At 43.1% G+C, this 21,754-nt stretch overlaps 1 protein-coding gene across 1 annotated transcript in view; it reads left to right on the top strand.

The window, feature by feature from the left end:
- The window catches only part of LOC124486914 (neurexin-2-like), a 210,543-nt gene that overhangs the window by 107,397 nt on the left and 81,392 nt on the right, over positions 1-21,754 (top strand). Inside the window, exon 4 of the mRNA XM_047048794.1 lies at positions 21,180-21,191. Within this exon, the coding sequence (XP_046904750.1) occupies positions 21,180-21,191 (12 nt within the window). The remainder of the gene's footprint in view (positions 1-21,179; positions 21,192-21,754) is intronic.

Genomic DNA, 21,754 nt, shown 5'->3' with positions numbered 1-21,754 from the left:
TTTAGTATCAGGCAATTGTTTCTTGTCTTTGTTGTAGTGGTCGATACACTTGTCTCTGCATTTTGCCTTTACTTTTTTTGCTGCTACGGCTATCCAACCTTTTACCGTATTTGAATGAAAACTAAATTAATGTAATTAATTTAGTGTGACAATGATAGGCAACTCAATACATGTGATTCAGTATATGTTGCAGTGAACCCTTTAATCCCAATTTCAATCAGTGTTGAGTTAAATTTTATGTTGTTTGTCCTTAGTTTATATCCGTGAGTACTTTTTCTTCCTTTCTTTTTTTTCTCACCCTTCTCTCCCATGATCCCTTTTTGTTGATCTCACTAAGTGTGTGTATGGCCAGTGTCTCTGTCTCTTTTTTACTTCCTTCACTTTATGTTCACAGACACACAGTTCCAGTTCCATTCAAACCCCCCCCTTTTTTTTTTACCTAAACCTTAAACTTAACCTCCCAACCTCCTAACCCAAACCCTTAATGCCATTCTGATCCAAACACTAGTTCTAAGCCTAACGCTAAAACACCTAGGAATAGCACTTGAACTTGTGAGTACCAAGAAACAGTCCCCACGAGTTAAAGTTGTCCCTGTTCTCCTATTCTTGAGGGGACGTTTGGTCCCCACAAGAACAGTTAAACAAGGCCACACACAAACACACACTTTCATTCGGTTGTCGTGTGCCCTTCACCCTTCCCTCTTGCCACATTTTACAAGGTGAAAGGGGTTGACAGCTAAGCAGAACTGAAAGAGAGATAGGGTGAGCTATGGAGAAATGAAAAGTAAATTGACATGAGGCAGGGTCACTGCTCAGCAGTGGCAAAAGGGAGTTGTTGAAAGAAGGGGTCGGCGCCAGGTTCAAGGTTCAACCCCACTCACTAGGCCAGTGATAGAACCATTGTGAAGCGCAATGAAGGGTGTCAGCCAGTGGTGCCTTGGAGTGTGTACTTGGGATTATGTGACAGGGTCCAGTGAGGGTTAGCTTGACTAATATCACTAGCGCTATGCTAGTAGCACGAGCACCGCTGCTACATGCTATCAGGCTTAGCTTCAGTGACCATCCCGTGTGAGAAGCTAACTGTAAACTGCTAACTGCTAAGTGCCAGTGGCTGGCTTCTGGAGGTCGTTATTTACTGTGCAGCAGGGGTCACAGGAGACACTATGAGTGCTGCCTCCTGCTTCCTGTCAGCCCCCCTGGGTGTTCCACATCCAATAAAGTCCATAGTTAGCGACACATTATATCCCACTCTAGGCCAATAAAGATAGCATGCGATGGCAGGTATTGTGTGGGTGTCTGTCTGTATGTTGTTATGTGTTTGTTTGTTGGCAAGGATTCAGTGAAGGGCTTCTGCCGACCATCAATTTGTTTTTTTGTCTTTCAGTGTCTTTTTCTTTCTATCTCTTTTTTCTTGCAAATCTCAGACTACTCTCTTCCTCTTCCTCACAACTCTCTGAAAGAGCCCGAATGATGAGCATTTGGACAACGTGTGGCAAAACACCCTTGATTTTGTTGCTATCAAGCAGTAAGACCATTCAAGCTAAGAATCACTGACACAGCATTCAATCTTTTGGCTCTTTCCCAAGCCTATACAATCAGTTCCATAAAGCCTTCTCAAGCTCCTCTCCTACCCCAGGCATCTTTGTGGTCCAAGTGCTTGATCCATCTGTTCCAGCTTTGGAGTTTTGTTCTTCCATGTGTTGGATTTGGATGGAGAACCTTTGCCTCAGATCCAACATGGAGTAGAGCCCCATTCTTAATCCCTCTGTCCAGAGTGTATGCAGCGTGATTCTGCAGTTTTACACCACCCAGGTTTACAGGGAATTACCAACCTTACTTGTTTAAGGCCAAACCAAGAAGTTTCAGCATGTTTCTACTGGAGGAGGTAATGGTTAGCTTTTGGATGTGTATGAGTTTTTGAATGCGTGCGAGTTAAACAGGCTAGTCCATCAACAAACATGCCAATGCTTTCCACATGACCTGAATTTAGTTATAACACTGCTCTAAAAATGTTTTCTCTCTTCCCTCCTCACTGTTGTCTTTGCTCATCCAACACTGTACTTAACGCCTGCCAAGTAAATAAATAAATAACTATGCTCCAAGGATCTAATTGCATATTTGACCTGACATCAGATCAATATTTCTGATGAGAAGTATGGCTGCGTATTTAAATATTTTTTGTGCTGTTAATTGAACACGAACTTGAGCTAGGCAAGATACAGAAGAAGATCTGAGACAGGGTTCCAGGAATCCAGCCAAGAGGTGAAAGAGGAGACAGGGAGAGAGAGCGTACAGAGAGGAATGATAGCTGAGCGAGGGGAGAAGAGAGAGGGGATGGAGCATACCCAGAAGGGTGCTGCCCGAGATATTGATATTGAGCTCCATGCACGGTTGAGCCGTGATTCGCTATTACCCCCCACCTCCCTCCCTCCCTCCATCACTAGACTATGTATTCCAGTTCCACTAAGTCTCCTCCACTGCCCCAGATGAGCTCTCAGACAGCTAGAAAATGAGCTTTTTGCTGAGTCACTCTCCTTCCCCATCCCCTTCTCCCTCTCTTTTTACAATTTTTTTCTTGACTCACATTCTATCAACTTGTTTCTTGCCCCCACCACACTCACACACACTTCCCTTACACCCTCTTTTGCTGTTCAATTTCACTCTCCCTTTGCTCTCTCTCTCTCTCTCTCTCTCTCTCTCTCTCTCTCTCTCTCTCTCTCTCTCTCTCTCTCTCTCTCTCTCTCTTTACGTCTCTCGCTTTCTATCTTTCTCTCTGTCATTCACTCTCCTTCACTCTCCTCCCTTTATCCCCCCCCCTCTTCTTCCTTTCACTTTTTCTGAATGTTTCGTATTTCTCAGTTGTTGTGATCGACTCTCTGCACTTCACCGGACTCCAATATCATTGGCTTATGGCATTCACTCTGTCAGGTTGTCATGGGTTTATATGCCATGTCATTCCTAGATGAGGAAGTAATGATATGCCATGTCATTCTGCAATGACATGCTAGTGATAGAGGGAGAGGCCACAGTGCCGAGGATGACTCCTAGCTAGTCGGCTAGATTGTGAGCTAATCTACCTGTCTGTAGCAGAACTGTTGTGAGCCTAAAAAGCAACAATGTCTGCATTCAGTGTTAAAATAATACACTTTTGCTTGAGTTTGTGTGTATTCTGAAAAGTTAATTAATTGATGAACTATTTACTCATTCAATACAGTAATAGCTTACTAAAATACATCAAGGTCTGAAACAGTATGTTGTTATTATTACATTTGAATACTTCTACTTATTTCCTGAAAGCTGGTCTACTATGTGGGTATTTGAACTAGGAATTGATTCACATTTTCTGTCAATTGCTGTATATAATGTCTTCTGTATTCCAAAAAGCATGTATGTTACAGTTGTGCTACGGTAGTCTCTCTTTAAGTTTTATTTAAGCCGAAAACTAAAAATATTTTCTCTCTCTTTGTCTTCCATAGGTGACGCATCCCAAGCCGGTAAGTCGACTATCTCTCTTCCTTTCTGATGTAACTTTGATTCTATAACTGTGTGTCAGCTTCCCAGATATAATCACTCATGGCACAATGAAGTAAAACTGACACTGGCACACACACACTGATATGCACAGACATAAACACACCTACTCATGCTGAGTCATATACACGCAGATGAACAAATGCATTTCTCAACACGCACGCACGCACATACTCAAACACACACATTTCCACTGATGTTGAGTCAGAGCCCTCACACACAGATGCACGCCCACAAACACTCACACCACTACACAAATACACAGACCAAAACAAACAATCATCATAATCAGCACCCCAAAGTTGAAGTTGACAAAAGCGCCATGTAAAAAAAAAAAAAAAACTCAATGCGACAATACAAACAGATGAATTGAAATTGCTCCACCACTTGAACTTTCCCTCTCAGCGGTGGAGCCACATTGAAGGGTTGCACAATTACCTTTCATTTGTTTGCGTGCTGGTGGGGTGCTATGCCTCTGCTAGGGGAAGGAGCTCTCTCCCTGCTCCCTGATAGCCCCATGCTGGATTGCATCCACTCTGGAGAAGTATGAACTATATTGGTTTCAATCAATCATGCGCTAGTTGGTGCCCAACAATTGACAGCAATAACCACTTTGGGCTGGGATGAAGACACATGGGCATACCAAGGGTGTATCAAACTTCAGCAGCTGACTCGAAGAGAGGGATAAGATAGCTTAATGACAGAGATTGAGTTTCTCTCCAAATGTGTCTATGGTGGTCATGAACAAGGTGGTTGTTTTATTATGAAGATGTTTTTTTTTATGCAGGGATAATTTATGCACTTGGCTCGCCACCTTTTAAAATATTTTTTTTCTTGCTTGTATTTTGCTTTTGCTATCTTACTTGGCAGTTCTTTTCAGTCAATTAATCTAATTCCAATTAATTTTCGTGTGTTTGGCCAAAACTGGTTGTGCATGACTTAAATATTCATTTAAAACACAACCATAGTCTGTTTTAGAAATGTGCTGATCACACACGTCACCACACGCTAGCAGTTTATCAGCATCTCATTTAAGATCAGCACTAGCGGAAACGAGGAGGCACAGACAGACTAATGCGATGTACGCATCTGCCACACACACACACACACACACATTAGAACATGGAATGGGTGCTGAAAGTATAGCTTTAAGCACTTTACTGGAATGTTCCTTCAAGTTTAGTGATGGCATCATTATTACCATTGCCTTCAATATACTGTATTAGCTTTGTGCCACACAGGCACATATACATAGGTACACATGCACGCACAAACACTTTGACTAATCAGCTCTTATCACCAATCCTGGACAGCTGCCTTTCAGTAGGCCAGCATGCTAACTTGAATGGCATGATATAACTAACCTGACACCTTATACGTTGTATCAACATGCTAAAGTTTTGAATCAGGTGGAGCCAAAGTTTGAATGGTAGCTCAATCTACCTGATGGGACAGCCCTGCTCTATGCCTGTAGTTCCTCAATATATTCCAGGGATATTCTCTGACACACTTATAGACAAGGACCTCGTTGTTTCCAGGCTTTTGGATATCTCCGTGGACACAGCGTTGCTCTTGTCTTCAGAAGCCCCGCCAGTACAGAGAGCAAGCTGCTTGTTAGCCAGCGTATGTGTGTGTGTGTGCATGTGTGTCCTGCACAAGCTCTGCCCAGACTGAGTGTGCCAGACTGTGTTTGTGTGTGGAGGAAATCCAGGGCGATCCAGCAAAATGGAGAGACAGAATACTAATGTGCCATTTTGTCTGACTGGAGAGTCAGCATGGAGACTGGCGGTGGGGGCAGTCTCCATGCCTCCATCCAAGGAGCCCCACCCAAATTCCACCACTCCTCACCCCCAAAATGAGTGAGAGTGAAAAAAAGAAGAAAAGAAAAACGAATTAAAATCAGAGCCCACTGCAGGAATTGAGTTACACATTAGACCGCAGGGCTCGAACGATAGATCATGTTTTTCTTTGAGATTCACTTATTCAATTTCTTCACCGTCGTTACAAATTCTGACTGTTCAGGCTTTTGGGACCTTTTGGTGGAGTATACAGGCAAGCCTTCATCAGAAAGGGAGGATTAAATATGTTTTTTTGGTTCCAATGTGACATTTTGAGCAATATGGGTAAAAGCAAATTAAATCACCTTATTATGTTTGGATTGAAGGTCTGAGACCTCACAGGAGGTTGAGATGACTCAAGTTGCTCCTGTACAGGAAAGAGGGGGTAGGGGAATATACGTGGAACCCCAATGGGACTTAACCTTTTAAAAGAAGAGAGATGTTTTAGTTCATATCATTCCCCTGGCAGGTTTGAATAAAAAAGTACCCCAGGTAAGGCTGTGTGTGTTTAAGCAGGAAACAAAACAACTATTTATACAGAACCCACCTTTTCCCAGAGGGATTGCCCATGGCAACAGGGCAAAGGTCTAGAGTGTTTGCGCAGGCCTGAAGTAAAATAAGTACTCCAACTTCACAGACATGGAGAGGCCAATTGCTGCAGTTAGGAGCCATATTTTCCCAAGGCCCCCCTATTCCTATCCCATCCTTTCCTATTTTTCTACCCAACCAGAGGTAATTGTGGTGGCTGGGGATAATGGACGAGTGCCGAAAGAAAAGAAAAGAAGGGATAAAACCTAATTTTTCTGGGCTTTTAAGTCTACCATGCACATGGTTGTCTTGTCTTTCTCTGTCTTTCATGTGTAGAGATGATAGACTGCTTTCATGGAGGGAACACAGTCACTTGTGTTTATAATTATATAAAAGTGACTTGCTCGGGCGGATGAGAGAATAAAATAAATATAGAGAGAAAGAAAGAAAGGCAAGCGACACTCGATCAGAGATAGCACAGATGGAGGAAAGAATGCTAGCTAGCACCCAGAGTCGCATCATTCAAAGAATTTTGGAATTAATACAAAAATATCCTGTGGTGGAAGGTTTTACCACTGTCTTTGAAGCCAGTAATATACATGTCCCATCTTTCAAAACCAGAGTAGCCTAAAAGTCAATCAGAAAAACCTCTGTCACCTTCAGACAAAACAGCATTAGGTCTTGGAAAAAACGGCCTCGGACCAAAAGTCTCAGTCAGTTTTGTCTGAGGCTGACAGAGGTTTCAGCTGATGCCGTTTTGTCTGGGACTGACGACTTTTGGTCCGATAATTGATGCCTTTTCGTTTGAGTCTGACACTGAGATCTGAGGTTGTCCCATTCTTGTCATGGACTGATACTCATACTTGTTGGTAGTGAGTATCATACGGCTCTTCAAAAACCTCTCGTTGATACTAGAAGAGCATGATTTGAATTCTGATGCATCCCAAGTCAGTGATGTGTTCTGTGATATGAAACATTAAATAATTAAATTTAGAAGTTTGTGTCTACAACACACATCTCCTAAATCTTATGAATCTCATAAGTCATAAATCTGTACTTTGCACAATTGATCAGATGATTGATGATGAAAAACAACAAATATCTTGACATGACAGCAACCCTCATCAAAACAATGTGTTAATTTATTTCCCTCAACATTATCAATCTAAATTACTAAGTTAATCACAGAAAAACTGCATAAAGGCTAAAGTGAAAATGTGTCAAACCAAATCTCTTTATTGTGATTGGATCGTATTTTCCAAAATGAATAAAAAACCTTACTAACCTAGTAGATCAACATGGTTAACTTAAATAAAAACCTCATTCACCCCACTCCTGAAAATATGATGTTGAGTGCAATTTAATTGAATTATTGCTGAGTTTAAAGCCTCTAGATCATCTCTGCACAAACACAGGCCTTTAGAAAGACTTGATCTCTAGCCAGCATATACTTTCAAAAGGCCCATAACTTCTCTAATTTACAAGTCTATTTCATCACCCATCATAAAGACTTCACAGAGCCAATGTCCTGTGTGATGGCATTGCAAAGAATTACAGATAATTAAATTTTCCTTATATTGGACCCAAAACGAACAGCTAAAATCACCCAGGGTGTCACCAGTATATAATAACCAGTCCTTTCTGGCAGTTATTGTCTCCCGCTGATGTATAATCAAGCTCCCCTGGAAAGTGAAACAAAATGGCCGCCCCCTGAATAACAGTGATTGCAATAAAAGAGCAAAGCCTGCAGCACATTTACATATTGAAGAGGGTAATGAGATAGCTACCTTAGATAATTTGTGCTTGAAGGCATTTCAAACTCTGGCTTTACAAAGGGTAGGAGTGAAATCGCAGCAATTATACAAGTCATTTCATTCTGACATTTGAGGTGTTTTTTGGGGGGGCAGTACCCGGGCCAATATGTCAGCTAGTCAAGCCCTGGGACCTCTCATAAAGCCCTCACTGCTAATATAGCACAATAAATGCCTACTGGACCTACAGTGATGCTAACATCTGGCATCGAAGACACACTGTTAATGCTAATGATGATAAATGTCGCTTCACAAATGTTAATGTTAGCTCCCGCTTTCCCCCTAACTGTTTTGCTGACATTCAATCACTTGGGAAGCCTGTGACACCAGCAGAGAAGTGATCGGTCAATTTCCATGGTGTTTTATGGCTTACAGAATCCTTAAAAACGAACCATTTGATTAACAACCTCCCTTTATTACTCCAGTATTGTGTTTAAAAATAAACCCAAATATTGTGCATCTTATGTGGTCAATTAGCTCCAGTACAGTTTGTAGGGTTGAAGAGAAAGTTTTGAACTTGATATCAATGATATGTATGTATTACTATGCAGAACCTTATATGGTGGATTCTTAGTGGTAGGGAAGAAAACGGCTGCTGGGGTTTATGGGAATTGAAGTCTGTAGGGGTGTAGTCCAAGGCAGATGTAGTTGCTCACACCTCAGTATTGTCACAGTATCTTACTGTAACAATCCTCCATCTCACTCAGAGGATGAAAGGAATGGATGGGTGTGTATTTTTGTGTGTTTGTGTGTGTGAGAGAAAGGGGAGGTAGCGGGCATATGTGATGGAATGAGAGAAAAGAAAGGTGAAGAGAGGAGTCTCTCCTCCTGGGAGAAAAGGTGTATGTGTCTGTGAGAAAGAATAAATAGAATTGAAGGATAGACAGAGAAGCGGACAAGACAAGGAGCGAGAGAGAGAGAGAGAGAGAGAGAGAGCGAGCGAGAGAGAGAGAAAGAGAGACAGACAGACAGACAGACAGACAGACAGACGGACATAGAGATAGAGAAAGAGAAAGTAACGAGTGAGAAGGACACTGGTCAATATTCTTCAGCAAGCCCACCTTGATTCGACCTTCATTGTTGTTCACCCCCTTCCCCCCATTTTACAATGGTAAAGCATAAAACATAAGAATACTACTCATATATCTGGTTCCCCTGATTTATTTATGCTTCTCTTTTCAGATTGTTGTGAAGGCCATGAATTCTAAAATTTAAGGACTGCTATACAGATTTGAGTTCTATAAAGAGCTGTAAATGGATGAATGGAGACAGAGATGGACTGGACCACTGATAGGGGGTTAGTTACTAGAGAGACAGGTCTGGTCTGCGGACTGACACTGTCTCCTGATAGGTACAGAACACATTTTAGAGAAGCAGTCTAGAGGACCTAATTAGAGTCAGCGGGTGAGGGGAAACAGGCTAGAGGCTTTGGGAGCAACATATCCCATATGAATTCAGACACACACATACACATACACTCACACAGAAATGTCCCAAAAAATATATCTTAGAGAAAAAGTAACACAATCGTGTGAAAAGAGTCACAAATGCAGGTCGATACATTTGTACCCACACTCATGCACACACACAGGTGAAAGAAAGAGATGGTAGCGAACTCTGATATGTAAAACATGGATGTCTCTTCACACTGCTTCGGGGTTCATAAGACGTTGATGTGAATTACACTGGGGTGGGTATAACTCAAGTCTAGAGCAAGAGGTTACAAGTTCCAATCCCTGGGCGCCTTGGTGGTTCACTGGACTAATGCGCGTACAATGTAGGCTGAAGCCCAGGGTTCAAATCTGGCCCAGGCCCTTTATTGCATGTCATCCCTCTCTCCCCACACATTTATTCTCCAAAAGCACACTACCTCTCTCATAAATAATGATAAAGACAGAAAGTTCCACCAGGTGTACATATAAAAGATACAGTTAATATTGCTTTATTTGAAATGAATCTAAGTGAACACCTTGTGATGATTATTCTCAAGTGGGAGTTTCTGCACACACATTGCACTTGCAGGTGTGTACTCTATGCAGTTGTATTTCTTCTATTTATGCATGTTATTTGTCAGGTCCATGACACAAGCAACAACATGGCCGTTGGCCTCTGCCAAACAGAATATGCATACATGCGCTAGCGTTGATCTGAGTGTGGTTTGCATGCATACTCAGGAGCAGTCTTCACCGGCCCAGATCAATGGGAAATCCAATATGAGGGATGGTGCTCATGAATCAAGCTGTCAGGGCATATAGAATGCCAACAAGCTAGTGTTTCCAGGTTCTATTACCCGTGAGTATTGGTTGTAGATGCATTCGGAGTGTGCATGTGAGATTTGGTAGTCTTTTAACAGTTTGAATTGAATTGAGGATGGAGCAAAAATGATTAAAGCCCATGGTTTGGTTACAGTTAGTTGGTGGTTAGGTGTGTTTCTATACAAGCCTAAGAAGTTCACTGCAATACAAATAATATGTGTTTAAACTTGACTACCTCATGCTGTGCCCTAGAAGGAGTCGTTCTATGGAAACTATATTTGTACTTGTTTACTCCTTTGTGTATGAATCACCCTTCACCCTATCCACTTCACTAGAACCTAACCCACTGAACTTCTAACTTCATTAGAATCAAGACTCACATGGATGGAATAGTTTCATAATCCAAGCTCGCACTTATATCTTGGTCAAACCTTTTTAATCATAGTCTTACTTTTTCCTCCGTCATCAATTATTTCACCTTGGACATCATCACAACAAGAAATCAATGTTAAAACTCAACATAATAATATTTAAATACTGTTTGTGTAACAACACAATGAAGGTAGTGTCAAATTGGCTGCGAATTTGTGTTCGAAAGATGTCTTTCCAGCCTGTTTTCAAATTATCAATGGAGACCATGATTGTTAATCTATTCCTGGGGAACATTTAGTGCCACATTGCCATGGTAAAATTTGGCACTGTGTATAGCAAATACTAAATTAGTAAACAATTTACTCTATTGATGAAACCATCTATGAAGTGGTGAATTTGCAAGCTGTTGATGATGAACACAATGCCATCCATTTAAAACGGATGGGGAAATGCTTTTTTTCTCTTCCTCTCAGTCTCTGTCTCTCTTCATCTACTTTAGCTATACAATGCAGTATAAAGCTGTACACAAAGAACAAAAAGTACACAAAGAGAAGAAAGAAAAAGTACACAAAGTTTATGACCCAGACACCAGCAGTAAAACACTGCTTCGCCGCACTCTCTTTTTCCAGGGTTAATCACATTGTTTCACTGCACCTCTCATCCAACACCAACTCTCTCACACAGTCTATGAATGTCAACACCACATTTAGGGTCAGCATTTACCTTCCAAAATTATTGCAATTTGACTCCTCTCCCTCACTTTGTTAGCATTGGCATTTATCATTTGAACTCACTTGAAATGTAACAACATTTGAAACCTAATTCCTCTGAATTCCTCTCTTCTTTATCACCACAGACCTTTTGGGATTTGTGGTACAGGTGCTCCGGCCACTGTAGTGTTACCTGTCCAGTGCTTGCCATGCTGTGTGTCAGCAGCAGGCCAGTGATGAATGAGAGAGGTCTGCCTCTGTGTTATCTGCAGTGTTAAGGGCCTTACAGAGCCTGTGTGTGTGTGTCTGTGTGTGTGTGTGTGTGCCTGCGTGTGTGCATGAGTGTGTGTGTGCGTGCCTGCGTGTGAGTGTGTGTGTGCGTGTGTTGTATAGGACTGGCTGAAGGGCTGTACGGTGAATGCACTTGTTAAGATCATAGTAAAAATGTTGGACTAGATTGGAACTCGTCATTAGTTTCTTGCATGCTGCGTGTGTGTGGATGTAAGTAAATACATTTGGTATAACTATACAAGTTGATCACTCCTATAGAGAACCTTGAGTGCTGCTACAGTATAGGCTTCAATCTATATTACAGAGAAGGTGTTGAGGTTTTACAGGATTGGTTGTGTATTTGTGTGTGTGTGTGTTTGTGAGTGAATGTGTATGTTTATAGGTCTGCTTGTTAGAAAGGCATGCGGCTATGAAACGAGCACCAGATTAAATACAATCTGCTCCGGAGGACAGATGACACAGTAAAAGTGCATCATTCGTTTGGCAAAGAATGCAGAGCACTCAACCACCCACCCACCTACACACACACACACACACGCACCCCTGCCTCCACAGTGTCACGTAAAAGTCTGGGAGTGGGAGGAGAGGTCAAAGCTACCTGGATAACTTTATAAGATAACTTTCATTGCTGCTCTCTTATGTCTCATCACCTCTCTCTTCCTCTCTCGTTCTCGCTTTGTTTTTATGGAGGTGTGTCATGTTGGCTGTGTGCCATGTTGGCTGTGTGCATATTGTATGCGTTCAGTAGGTGATTCTCCATGCATCCATGCATCCCTAGGCATTGTGTGTGCCTGTGTATCTCGAAATACAGTATGTGCTGCAAAGGTGTTGATTGTCATTCTGTATGTCTTGTTATTCCATCTTTCTATACCTCCCTCTCTCTTGCTGTCTCTCATGTCACCTCGCTCCCTGTTTCTTGTGATAGTTTACCTCCTCCGCACTTGATTGGCGGCCTCAAAACTAGGGAATATTCGTAACCGCATGTCATTGCACGGTTGTACTATTGTTCAGCTGACACTAGAAATAGAAAACAATATGTGCTTTCGTGATGTCAGGATAGATTGCTGAAATGATTCAAGAGCACTGCAAACATATATATAATACTCCAGTTGGATTTCATACTGCACCAATACCTCCTGAAAGAGATTGAAATGGTTTCATTATAAAGTTACCTATAATCAAATAAAATTGGTGCATTTGCATATACAGCATTTTATGGTTATCCCCATCCATTCAGAGACAACTTATGAGAACATGGAGGAAAAAGATTGCTCTCTAAGACCAAAGCGCAAGCATACTGTAGAGCGACTGCAAGCTACATAAAATTGAGGGTGCATGAAAAGAAGAGCTAATGAAAAGCCATTGAATAAATGGGTAGTATATACTGTATATACATCATGTTTGTCCAACATTGACAGAGAGCATGAAACATTATAATGTTCGTCATTCCTACTGTATGTTTTATCTTTTACATCCTTGAAACAACTTTGCCCCAGGGATTGGCAGATATCTCTTGTTTGAACCCACACATTCAGGTATGGTTGAAAGAAGTTCAAAGACATTTTTCTATTGAAGTAATTATATATTCTACATGTAAACAACAGGTTTCCTGCATAGTGCATGATTTTGAGCAAATTGTTTACCTTGCCTCCAGCTGTGGGCAACATTTCTCTGTTCTGTTTCACAGGCCTTTAACAGAAACATGCCATTGCCACTTGTAGCTTCCTAATTCTTTTCTGCAGTCTTGTTGTTTTACATAACTGCTTTAGTCTGCGTCGCATCCTGACAATTTGACAGTGTGATTTATATTTCCGGATACTCACATAAATAACTTTTAAAAGCTAGTTGTACTACTGTACATGCTTATTCAAAGCCTTCTCCTCTCATAGTATAGTCTTAGATTGTAGTTCATTTTGTCCATCAATGGAGGACCATTGTGGTTGAAATAGAAATAAGAAATGTGGCCCTACATATGATGGGCTGCTGAATGCTGTGTACATGGGTGAATGTGGATGTGTGTGTGGATGTTTGTATGTGTGTGTGTTTGTCTCTCAGATTTTAAGGTTCTGCAGTGTTCTCATTGCAAATGTCAGATGATGCCTCTAGAAGTGCCCAACACTCAAAGCCTCATCCACATACCTTTTGATCTCCCCCTCCTCACCCTTTTCCTCCTTTCTATTCCCTCTCTACTTCCTTTCTCCATCTATCTATCTGAATCTATTATTTTAGCCACCTTTACCCACGCTCCCCTCTTCCTCTCTGTCCTTCCCAACCCACTACATTCTTCTCTCCCTCACTTCTCTCTTTCACTCACCTCTTTCTCTGCCGCCCTAACTACTCTCACAGTAGACGTCCCTTCAGTACCCTGGGGCAAACAGCATGATGACTGGAATTGAGCCATGATCTGAGAGAGAACAGAGAGGTGGAGAGGTTGAAGCTAGAAATAGGGGAAGGGAAGCGGGTAAGAAGAGAAGCCCAGCCCAAGCACCCCTTTGCTGGGTAGAAATATTCACCTTACCAGGGCCTCAGGATTTTGTGGCCTCGTGTTTTTTTTTTCTTTTAATGGATGTACACATTTTTCAAGGGGGGCTTATCCGTAACATCACTTCCAAAACAGTTTTGAAGGGTGAAACTCAAGGAGGCGCTATATTCCCAACCCTGCAATGGAGTACTTCAATTGGGTCCAGAAAATTGCCACATTGATCCGTCTTTCAACTGCTACCCAAATGCCTCTGTATTTCATGCAGAACAAATGAAGAAGCAGCATAGCTTTGTCTCGTAGCAGCAAAGTGGACCTCCCATAAGCTTGTGCGCGCTGTGTGAGCATGTCTGTCTCAGTGTCAAAGCCGTTTTCAAGGTACCCTGTGTCTGTAAACAAAGCAAAGGATATTACTGTGTGGTCCCGCAACGAAACGTGGTTTCATCTGTCAGGCTTCTGAATGTTGTTGTGTGGTCCCGCTCTGCAACCGAACTTGGTTTAGTCTGCCAGGGTATGTAGGAGGCAATAAATTGGATACTCCCACAATTTTCAAGGTGCTTTGACCTTCAATCCAACCAACCCTAACCCCTACAATCACAATCTTGGGTGCACAGGGGATACAGACATACATTCGTGAAAACGCCTGCACACGAATATACGCACGCACGTTCACACATGCAGGTCCACACGCATACACACACACAAACACACACATATCCCTGATTCCTATAACTGTCCCTCCAACCCTCTCCCCTGCCCACATCACCTCAAGCCCACAGATTGGGGAAAGAAATATTCAATACCCAATTTCAGTCCCTTTATGTGCCTAAAAACTGATTTGATAAAGATTGATTGGAAGGTGGATGGGCCATTTTTTATCAGTAAATGGAGCTTCGCTGGAAGTCTGACAGCTTCAACCTTGATAAGGTGTGTGTCAATGAAATAAGTTGTCATTTGATGGGATGACAGCTCTAAATAAAGCATGCTATAGTTGATAGGGTTAGGCCGATATGGCTATTTTTGTCTCTCAACACATACAGACTAACACCCGAGGAAGCATACACACGCAGGCACCTTAACATATACATACTCACACACTTTGCACATCCCATATGCAAATTGACATGAGTGGTGCCGCATGCTGATTTACACATTTTTTAACATGTACATATGTGATAGAGATAGAAACGGAAAGAGAGACAAAGAGAGAGATGTGAAATATGTGACTGTAGAATACCCTATTTATCTCTCCATACAAGTGAGGTCTTGCCATCTGAAATGTAACTGATGTAGAGAAGATGACTTAAATCAAGAGCCATGACCAACTTGTCTAATCCAGGGGATATAAAACTCGCGCTCGCTGTCTGAGAACTGAGATGGAAGCAATACAGAACCGTGTCACACTGCAACAACCTAGTGAAACAGGCAGTGGATGACTTGTGTTTGAGAGTGTGTGATTATATAGACATCATCAGAATATAGGAACATACTGTGTGTACTATTGCTTTTACCTCCCTCCGGACAAAACTCCCTATCATTCTGCATTGAGGGCCTGGTTCCCCCACACTCACCCCCAACCTCCCCCCCTTTTTAGATCCAACTGTAGTCCACACACTAAGCACGTGCCATTCTATTCAAAGGAGCAGCAGGTGTTTGTTGCTAAGTCCCCTTATTCTTCCTGTTTATGGGTGCCCTCCCTCCCCTCTCAGACACCCCTCCCCTATATCCCTGTTCATGGCCAGAACGAAGCAGGTTTGAAGAGGCTTTTAAGGCATCTGAGAGACAGTGGAGACAGGGTTTTACAGCTCTGATTGCCAACCTCGCCTCTTATAATGAGACGAATTACTGAGCTGATGGTGTAAGATTAGAGAGTCTTAGAGACACGGGACAGCCATGCAGTCAGGATTGGAGGGAGAGAGGCGTGCAAGCACAACACCGGGACAAAGAAAGAGTGAGGAAGAAAGAGAGATGGAGACAGACGGAATGAATAATAAGCTCAGATCCCATGCATTATGCCAGATCCTTGCATTGAGCATTTAATTCAGCTCAAGTGTCAGGAAACGAAGGAAAGACAGGGGAGATGGTGTAAGGAAGAGGGAAGACACGATGAAGAAAAAAAAGAAAAAAAAGAGAGAAAGAAAGAAATACAAGAGATATCTGCATTCCTGTCAATGCGTTCGAAAAGAGAAAGCTTTTGGTTATTAAATCGTTGACAGAGTCTTGACAGTGATAGAGCTCCATTTTGCTGCTGGTCTCATCGCATGTGATGACTTGAATTTCAAGAGAGGCTGAATGTCACCAGGAGCTGACAGGTGTTTGTGCCGCTTAAACGTTAATACGACACACACTCGTCAATAAAAGACCCATTCTTCCTTTCACCAGGCTTTGTTTGCACGCAGTTGTATCGTTAAGCTGCTTTCGCTTGGAAGATACGTTATTAGCCATACCCAGATGTGAAAGCCAACAAACGTGTTACAAACATTGTGGATTGTTCTACATATAATAATAATAATTCATGTTTCCACACGTACACATACCCACACGCACGCACATTTCCCTGTCTGTACTGTAATCACTGGAGTGAATAGTTGTAATCAGCGTATCTGAAACAGATACATTGACATTTCTACACACTCTAGGCCCTCTATCTCTGATTACCTCAGCAGACCCAAAGACAGCAGACACACCACACAATCCCAGCCCTTGTAGCGCTTTGTGAATACAGATACAGGTGACCCTATTCACAAAGCACTACAGGGTTTGTTTTAACTTGACTAGCAAGCACAGCATGACAACCCAGATGATGGTGGCCCAGTGCTTGTGGGAGTACAAAGGAGTATTTATGGTGACTAGGGTGGGTGTGTGTATGTGTGTGTGTTGTCCATGTTGACTCTGGGTTTTTCAATACAGCTCTGATTGGGGCTCATGTCAAACAATGGCACTGTGATTCCAAACATGGCATTCTGATTGTGGCAAAGCTCTTTCCAGTTGCTTTGGCAGTTGAGATGCAATCCTTGCTACACCCCCTGCGTTCACAGACTCATATTTGCTTCAAGTGTGTGTCACAAAACAGTACGGTCTTTCTCGCCGTAAGGATGACGACAAATGCAATCAGATGTAAACACAAAAAACGCCCAACACGATATACACACCTCAACTCACCTACACATACACATAAACACAGACATCAAAATTGTTTTCCCCTCATGTGGCTTCATCTCACTGGGCCCCAGGGGCTAGGGCTAGGTACAGGTGTGGCTGGGGGTAGGGCCTAATGGACCAGTTGGCTGGTAGTAGGATGCAGCTTGATGGGCCGTTTCGGGCACGGCTGGTCGGATCGCCGTCGGCCCACCTGCTGCAGTACCATGACCAGCGCTGGTGACCCGCACTCTTCTCAGACAGGAGTGATGGATGACTGTTGGCTCTCTTGACTGGAACGTGATGGAAGCGCAATTACACAGTCACACACTTGTGGACACCCACACATACTGTACACACACGCACACACGTATGGATGCGTACTTTAGACACATGTGGACAACCATTCATACAGTTGAATTCACACAAATGACTCGGTTCCACCCAACTGCTGTTCCTAATTTCAAACACATATACAGCACTGATTCGAGAGCCCGACATGACCTATTTTAGCATCATTCCTCACCAATGACTTTCATCTCTCAGTGGCACAGTTAGCATAGTTAGCATAGCCAACCCTCTTAGATCTCACTGAAACTCGCAAGCCTGTGTGCTAGGGGATTTTCACAACGTGTGGCTAACACCAACCAATACTTGTCAGTGTGACCAACTGGAGCTAATGTATGGGCTAAGCAGGGTTCGAATTACGAGGGGGTTTGGGGGGGTTGACCCCCATAATTAAGACTTGGACCCCCCCAAAAGAGGTAAAAACAACAGGTCGGGGGGTCGATACATTTATATCTCGTTCTTACCTGTAATCGTAAATATTACTTTACACCCTGGAGAAGAAGTTGACCCCCCCGATTGTCATTGTATAATTCGCACTCTGGGGCTAAGGTAATGAGGCTTTTCTCCTTGCACAATCAGCTTAAGAGAATCTCACAGCCAGTCCAACGTTCCTTACGAATCCAGTACACAACCCTGATGATCTGTAATCAAAGGCAAGTCAGCCCAGCTTGGAAATTATTATCAACGTAAAAAATATACCTTCTCCTTATCTTCCAGTTACCCTTTTTCATTCCATTACAACAAGGTGTCTGTTGCCATGTGTTTCCATGTGTTGCCCAAAAAAAGTTTGGCAGTGAGTTCATGTGTGCTTTTGTTTGTGTGCACGTCTGCATGAGTAAATGTGTGTTTGTTTGTTTGCAGAGGTGGGGCGGGTGTTTGGAAAGAGGGTGGGGGGGCAGCTAGAGATCCAATTCAACAGAAGTAATTATGGGAGAGACACCCAATTTAATTAAAGTTGGACATTTGGGCGCGATAAACAGAGACGGCAATTTATCATCTCCTCCATCAATTAAGGTGTGGGGAGTTGGGTGTTGGAGAGGCTAGTTCCTTCCAGGCCATTTAGCCCAGCCTGCCTCATACAGCAGGTCCCAAAGTAATAGGGCAAAAATATGCAGTTAGTTCATTGAAATGGTTTCAGACAAGTTTTGTGTATTGAATCTTTCTATTAGTCAAACATGACTTGAATCTGTTAGTACAGTATATCGTTGAATACTCAGGCTGTGTTTTCAGTTCAGTTTGAGTAACTCCCAAGTGCTGTAAGTCAAATGCACTTGCTACACTTTCCAATGTTCTCCCTCTCAAGTTTGATTAGGGATAAACGATGGTGAGAAGATCTTTGTGCCTTAAGGGTAAGCACAAACCCAAAGCCAGGATTTACATCTCAAGCATAAAGATGAATATTAAATATGCACCCTGAAAGTAAAATTCAGAACGTAGAGAATTTCTCTGAGAGAACTGTATTGAACAATTATTCAGGTTCCAGGCATTTCTTAGACGTGCTTGATCTACATTATATTTCAGGACGTCATTCATACCATTCCGCTGCTATTGTTGCTGTGGATCTAAAGCACCACACATATAGCGGTGATTACTTAATGCATATTTGCAACAGAATATGCAAATAGGCAATAAAAGCAACATCTCAACCCCTTGGCATCGGAATTTCATCAAGCAACAAGGACATAGAACAATAGGATGGTAGTTACTCCCGTGGTATCTGGTATATATTTGTATGCAAGCAGCAGAGCCAGAGATACAAGGTTGGCAGGTAAAGGGCCTGCGTGGGAGGACAGAAAGAGAGAGAGAAAGCGACAGGAGGATGCAGTATGGGTGTGTGGGGTGCACCCTGTGTGGGAGGATGATGAGAAAATGATGCCGATTCTCAGAGCGCACAGAAGCAGACGATGGGGGGAGATGGGTGAGGGCTGGAAGACACCGACATCTGATTCAATTAGCACTGTATGTTTTAGGAAACAAACGCCTCAGTTAGCCTTGCAGCAGAAGGAGGAGACGCACCCGATACAGCGTTAACAGATCGCACACACATGCATAACATTTACATTTATGCATTTAGCAGATGCTTTTATCTAAAGCGACTTCCAAGCTTTACAAAAGAGCGTAGGTCACTGATCATAACAACGAGGTAGCCCCAAACATTGCAAGCAGCCAAAACATGAAGCATTCATTGTGAAAAATCAAATAAGTGCCAAAGGAAAGAACCATATAAGAGCATAAACAAGTTACAATTAAACAACAGGAAACCCAAAAAGTGCAAGAGTGTACCTGTAGAAGAACAATCAACAGTAAAATATTTCACAGCGAGTACAAAAGTTTAAATCCATTATAATTAACCAACAAGAGCAACAAGTCTCTCAATAACAGTCATTGTGAATCTGGAGGAAACTAACATTAGGTACAGCCAAGCATTCCTAAGTGCCGTTGTACTCCCGGAACAAGTGCGTCTTGAGCCTTTTCTTGAAGGTGGGGAGACAGTCATTGTCCCTGATGGAGGTGGGGAGCTGATTCGTGCAGTCCCGTTCACTGCTCGGAAGGTCAGTACCAGAGTCTTGAATCTGATACGGGCCGTGTTGGGTAGCCAGTGGAGGGAGATGAGGAGCGGGGTAACATGGGAGCGTCTGGTTGATTGAAGACCAGACGGGCCGCCGCATTCTGAATCCTCGGAGAGGGCGGGTTGCGCATGCTGGGAGACCGGCGAACAGTGAGTTGCAGTAGTCCAACTTTGAGAGGACAACATGCTACATGCTCTTATGGTTTCTTCCCTTTAGCACTATATTTTGGTTGTTCACAATATGTACTTCTTGTTTTTGACTACCCGCAATGCTGTGGGGCTATCTTGTTGTTATTATCAGTGACCTATGCACTTTGTAAAGCTCTCTCTTGGAAGTCGCTTTGGATAAAAGCGTCTGCTAAATGAATAAATGTAAATGTAAATGGACAAGTGCTTGGACTAGCAGCTGGGTGGAATGCTCAGCGGGTATCTCCTGATCTTCCGGATGTTGTAGAGGGTGAATCTACACGACCGGGAGACTGCAGCAATGTGGGCAGTGAGGGAAAGCTCGTCATCCATGGTCACCCCAAGGTTCCTGGCAGAGGATGAAGGGGTCACCATTGCCGATCCCAGGGTGATTGAGAGATCGTGGGAGATGGAGTGTTTGGCCGGGATGATGAGGAGTTCTGTTTTGGCGAGGTTCAGATGGAGGTGGTGCTTGGTCATCCAGGCGGAGATGTCTGTGAGGCAGGCCTCGATCCTAGCTGAGATCCCCGGATCAGTCGGGGGGAACAACAGGTACAGCTGCGTGTCATCAGCGTAGCAGTGGTAGGAGAAGCCATGGGAGGTGATGATTGGTCCAAGCGAGGTGGTGTACAGCGAGAAAAGGAGGGGTCCAAGGACGGAGCCCTGTGGGACACCGGTGGGGAGCTGGTGAGGGCCTGACAGTTTGCGTCTCCAGAAGACCTGGTAGGATCTTCCCGACTGGTAGGATGAGATCCACTGGAGTGCAGTGCCAGTGATGCCCATCTCAGAAAGTCTGGAGAGCAGGATCTGGTGGTTAACCGTATCAAACGCTGCAGAAAGGTCCAGCAGAATGATGGCGGATAATTTTGAAGCCGCTCTGGCAGACTGGAGGGAGGTGGTGACTGACAGGAGAACAGTCTCTGTGGAGTGGCCAGTCTTGAAGCCCGATTGGTTGGGGTCAAGCAGGTTGTTCTGAGAGAGAAAGTTTGACAGTTGGTTAGATACAGCACGTTCAATTGTTTTTGAAAAGAAGGGTAACAGTGATACCGGTCTGCAGTTCTGGAGGACGGCAGGGTTAAGGGAGGGCTTTTTGAGTAGAGGGGTAACTCTGGCCTGTTTGAAGGCAAAGGGAAAGGTGCCGGAGGTAAGAGAGGAGTTTAGGACATGGAGAAGAAAAGTTTTGATTAGGATTAGGGATGGGCATAATTAATCAACGATTGATTATCGATCATTAAGAATTTAGTCGATAACATTATTTGTTCATCGATAAAACTAATGCGTGTTCTGTTGCGTAGTGTGAGTCTTGAAGGATTGCAATGGATTTCGCTATGTGGCAGCAATTAGCTAAACATTTTACCAAAAAACGCCACAGGCCTACTCAATTACCGGCGAGTTTCCATGTAGCTATTTCAAAAGTAAATATGAAGAGGTCACGGCGAAGTGTAGCGTGAGACCATATTGACAAAAAAATTCCTTTGTTCACTGCCAACACTGCAAAGCTGAGTATAAATACAACTCCTCCACGACTCAAATGATGTACCACTTGAAGAACGTACATCCGACCCTGGTTAGTGGCGGTGCATCCTGCTCTTGGTGCTAGCACGGAGGAGCTGCGATGCACAACGAGCAGAGAAAATTACCCAACGGATCTGTAAGTCCATCGAGATGGATATGCTACCCTTAAGTATTGTTGAGGGC

The sequence above is a fragment of the Hypomesus transpacificus genome, chromosome 25, assembly GCF_021917145.1.
Source record: "Hypomesus transpacificus isolate Combined female chromosome 25, fHypTra1, whole genome shotgun sequence".
NCBI classification, from domain to species: Eukaryota; Metazoa; Chordata; class Actinopteri; order Osmeriformes; family Osmeridae; genus Hypomesus; species Hypomesus transpacificus.
Note: the sequence above shows the minus strand (reverse complement) of the source record. Positions and strands in the feature narration are given on the sequence as shown.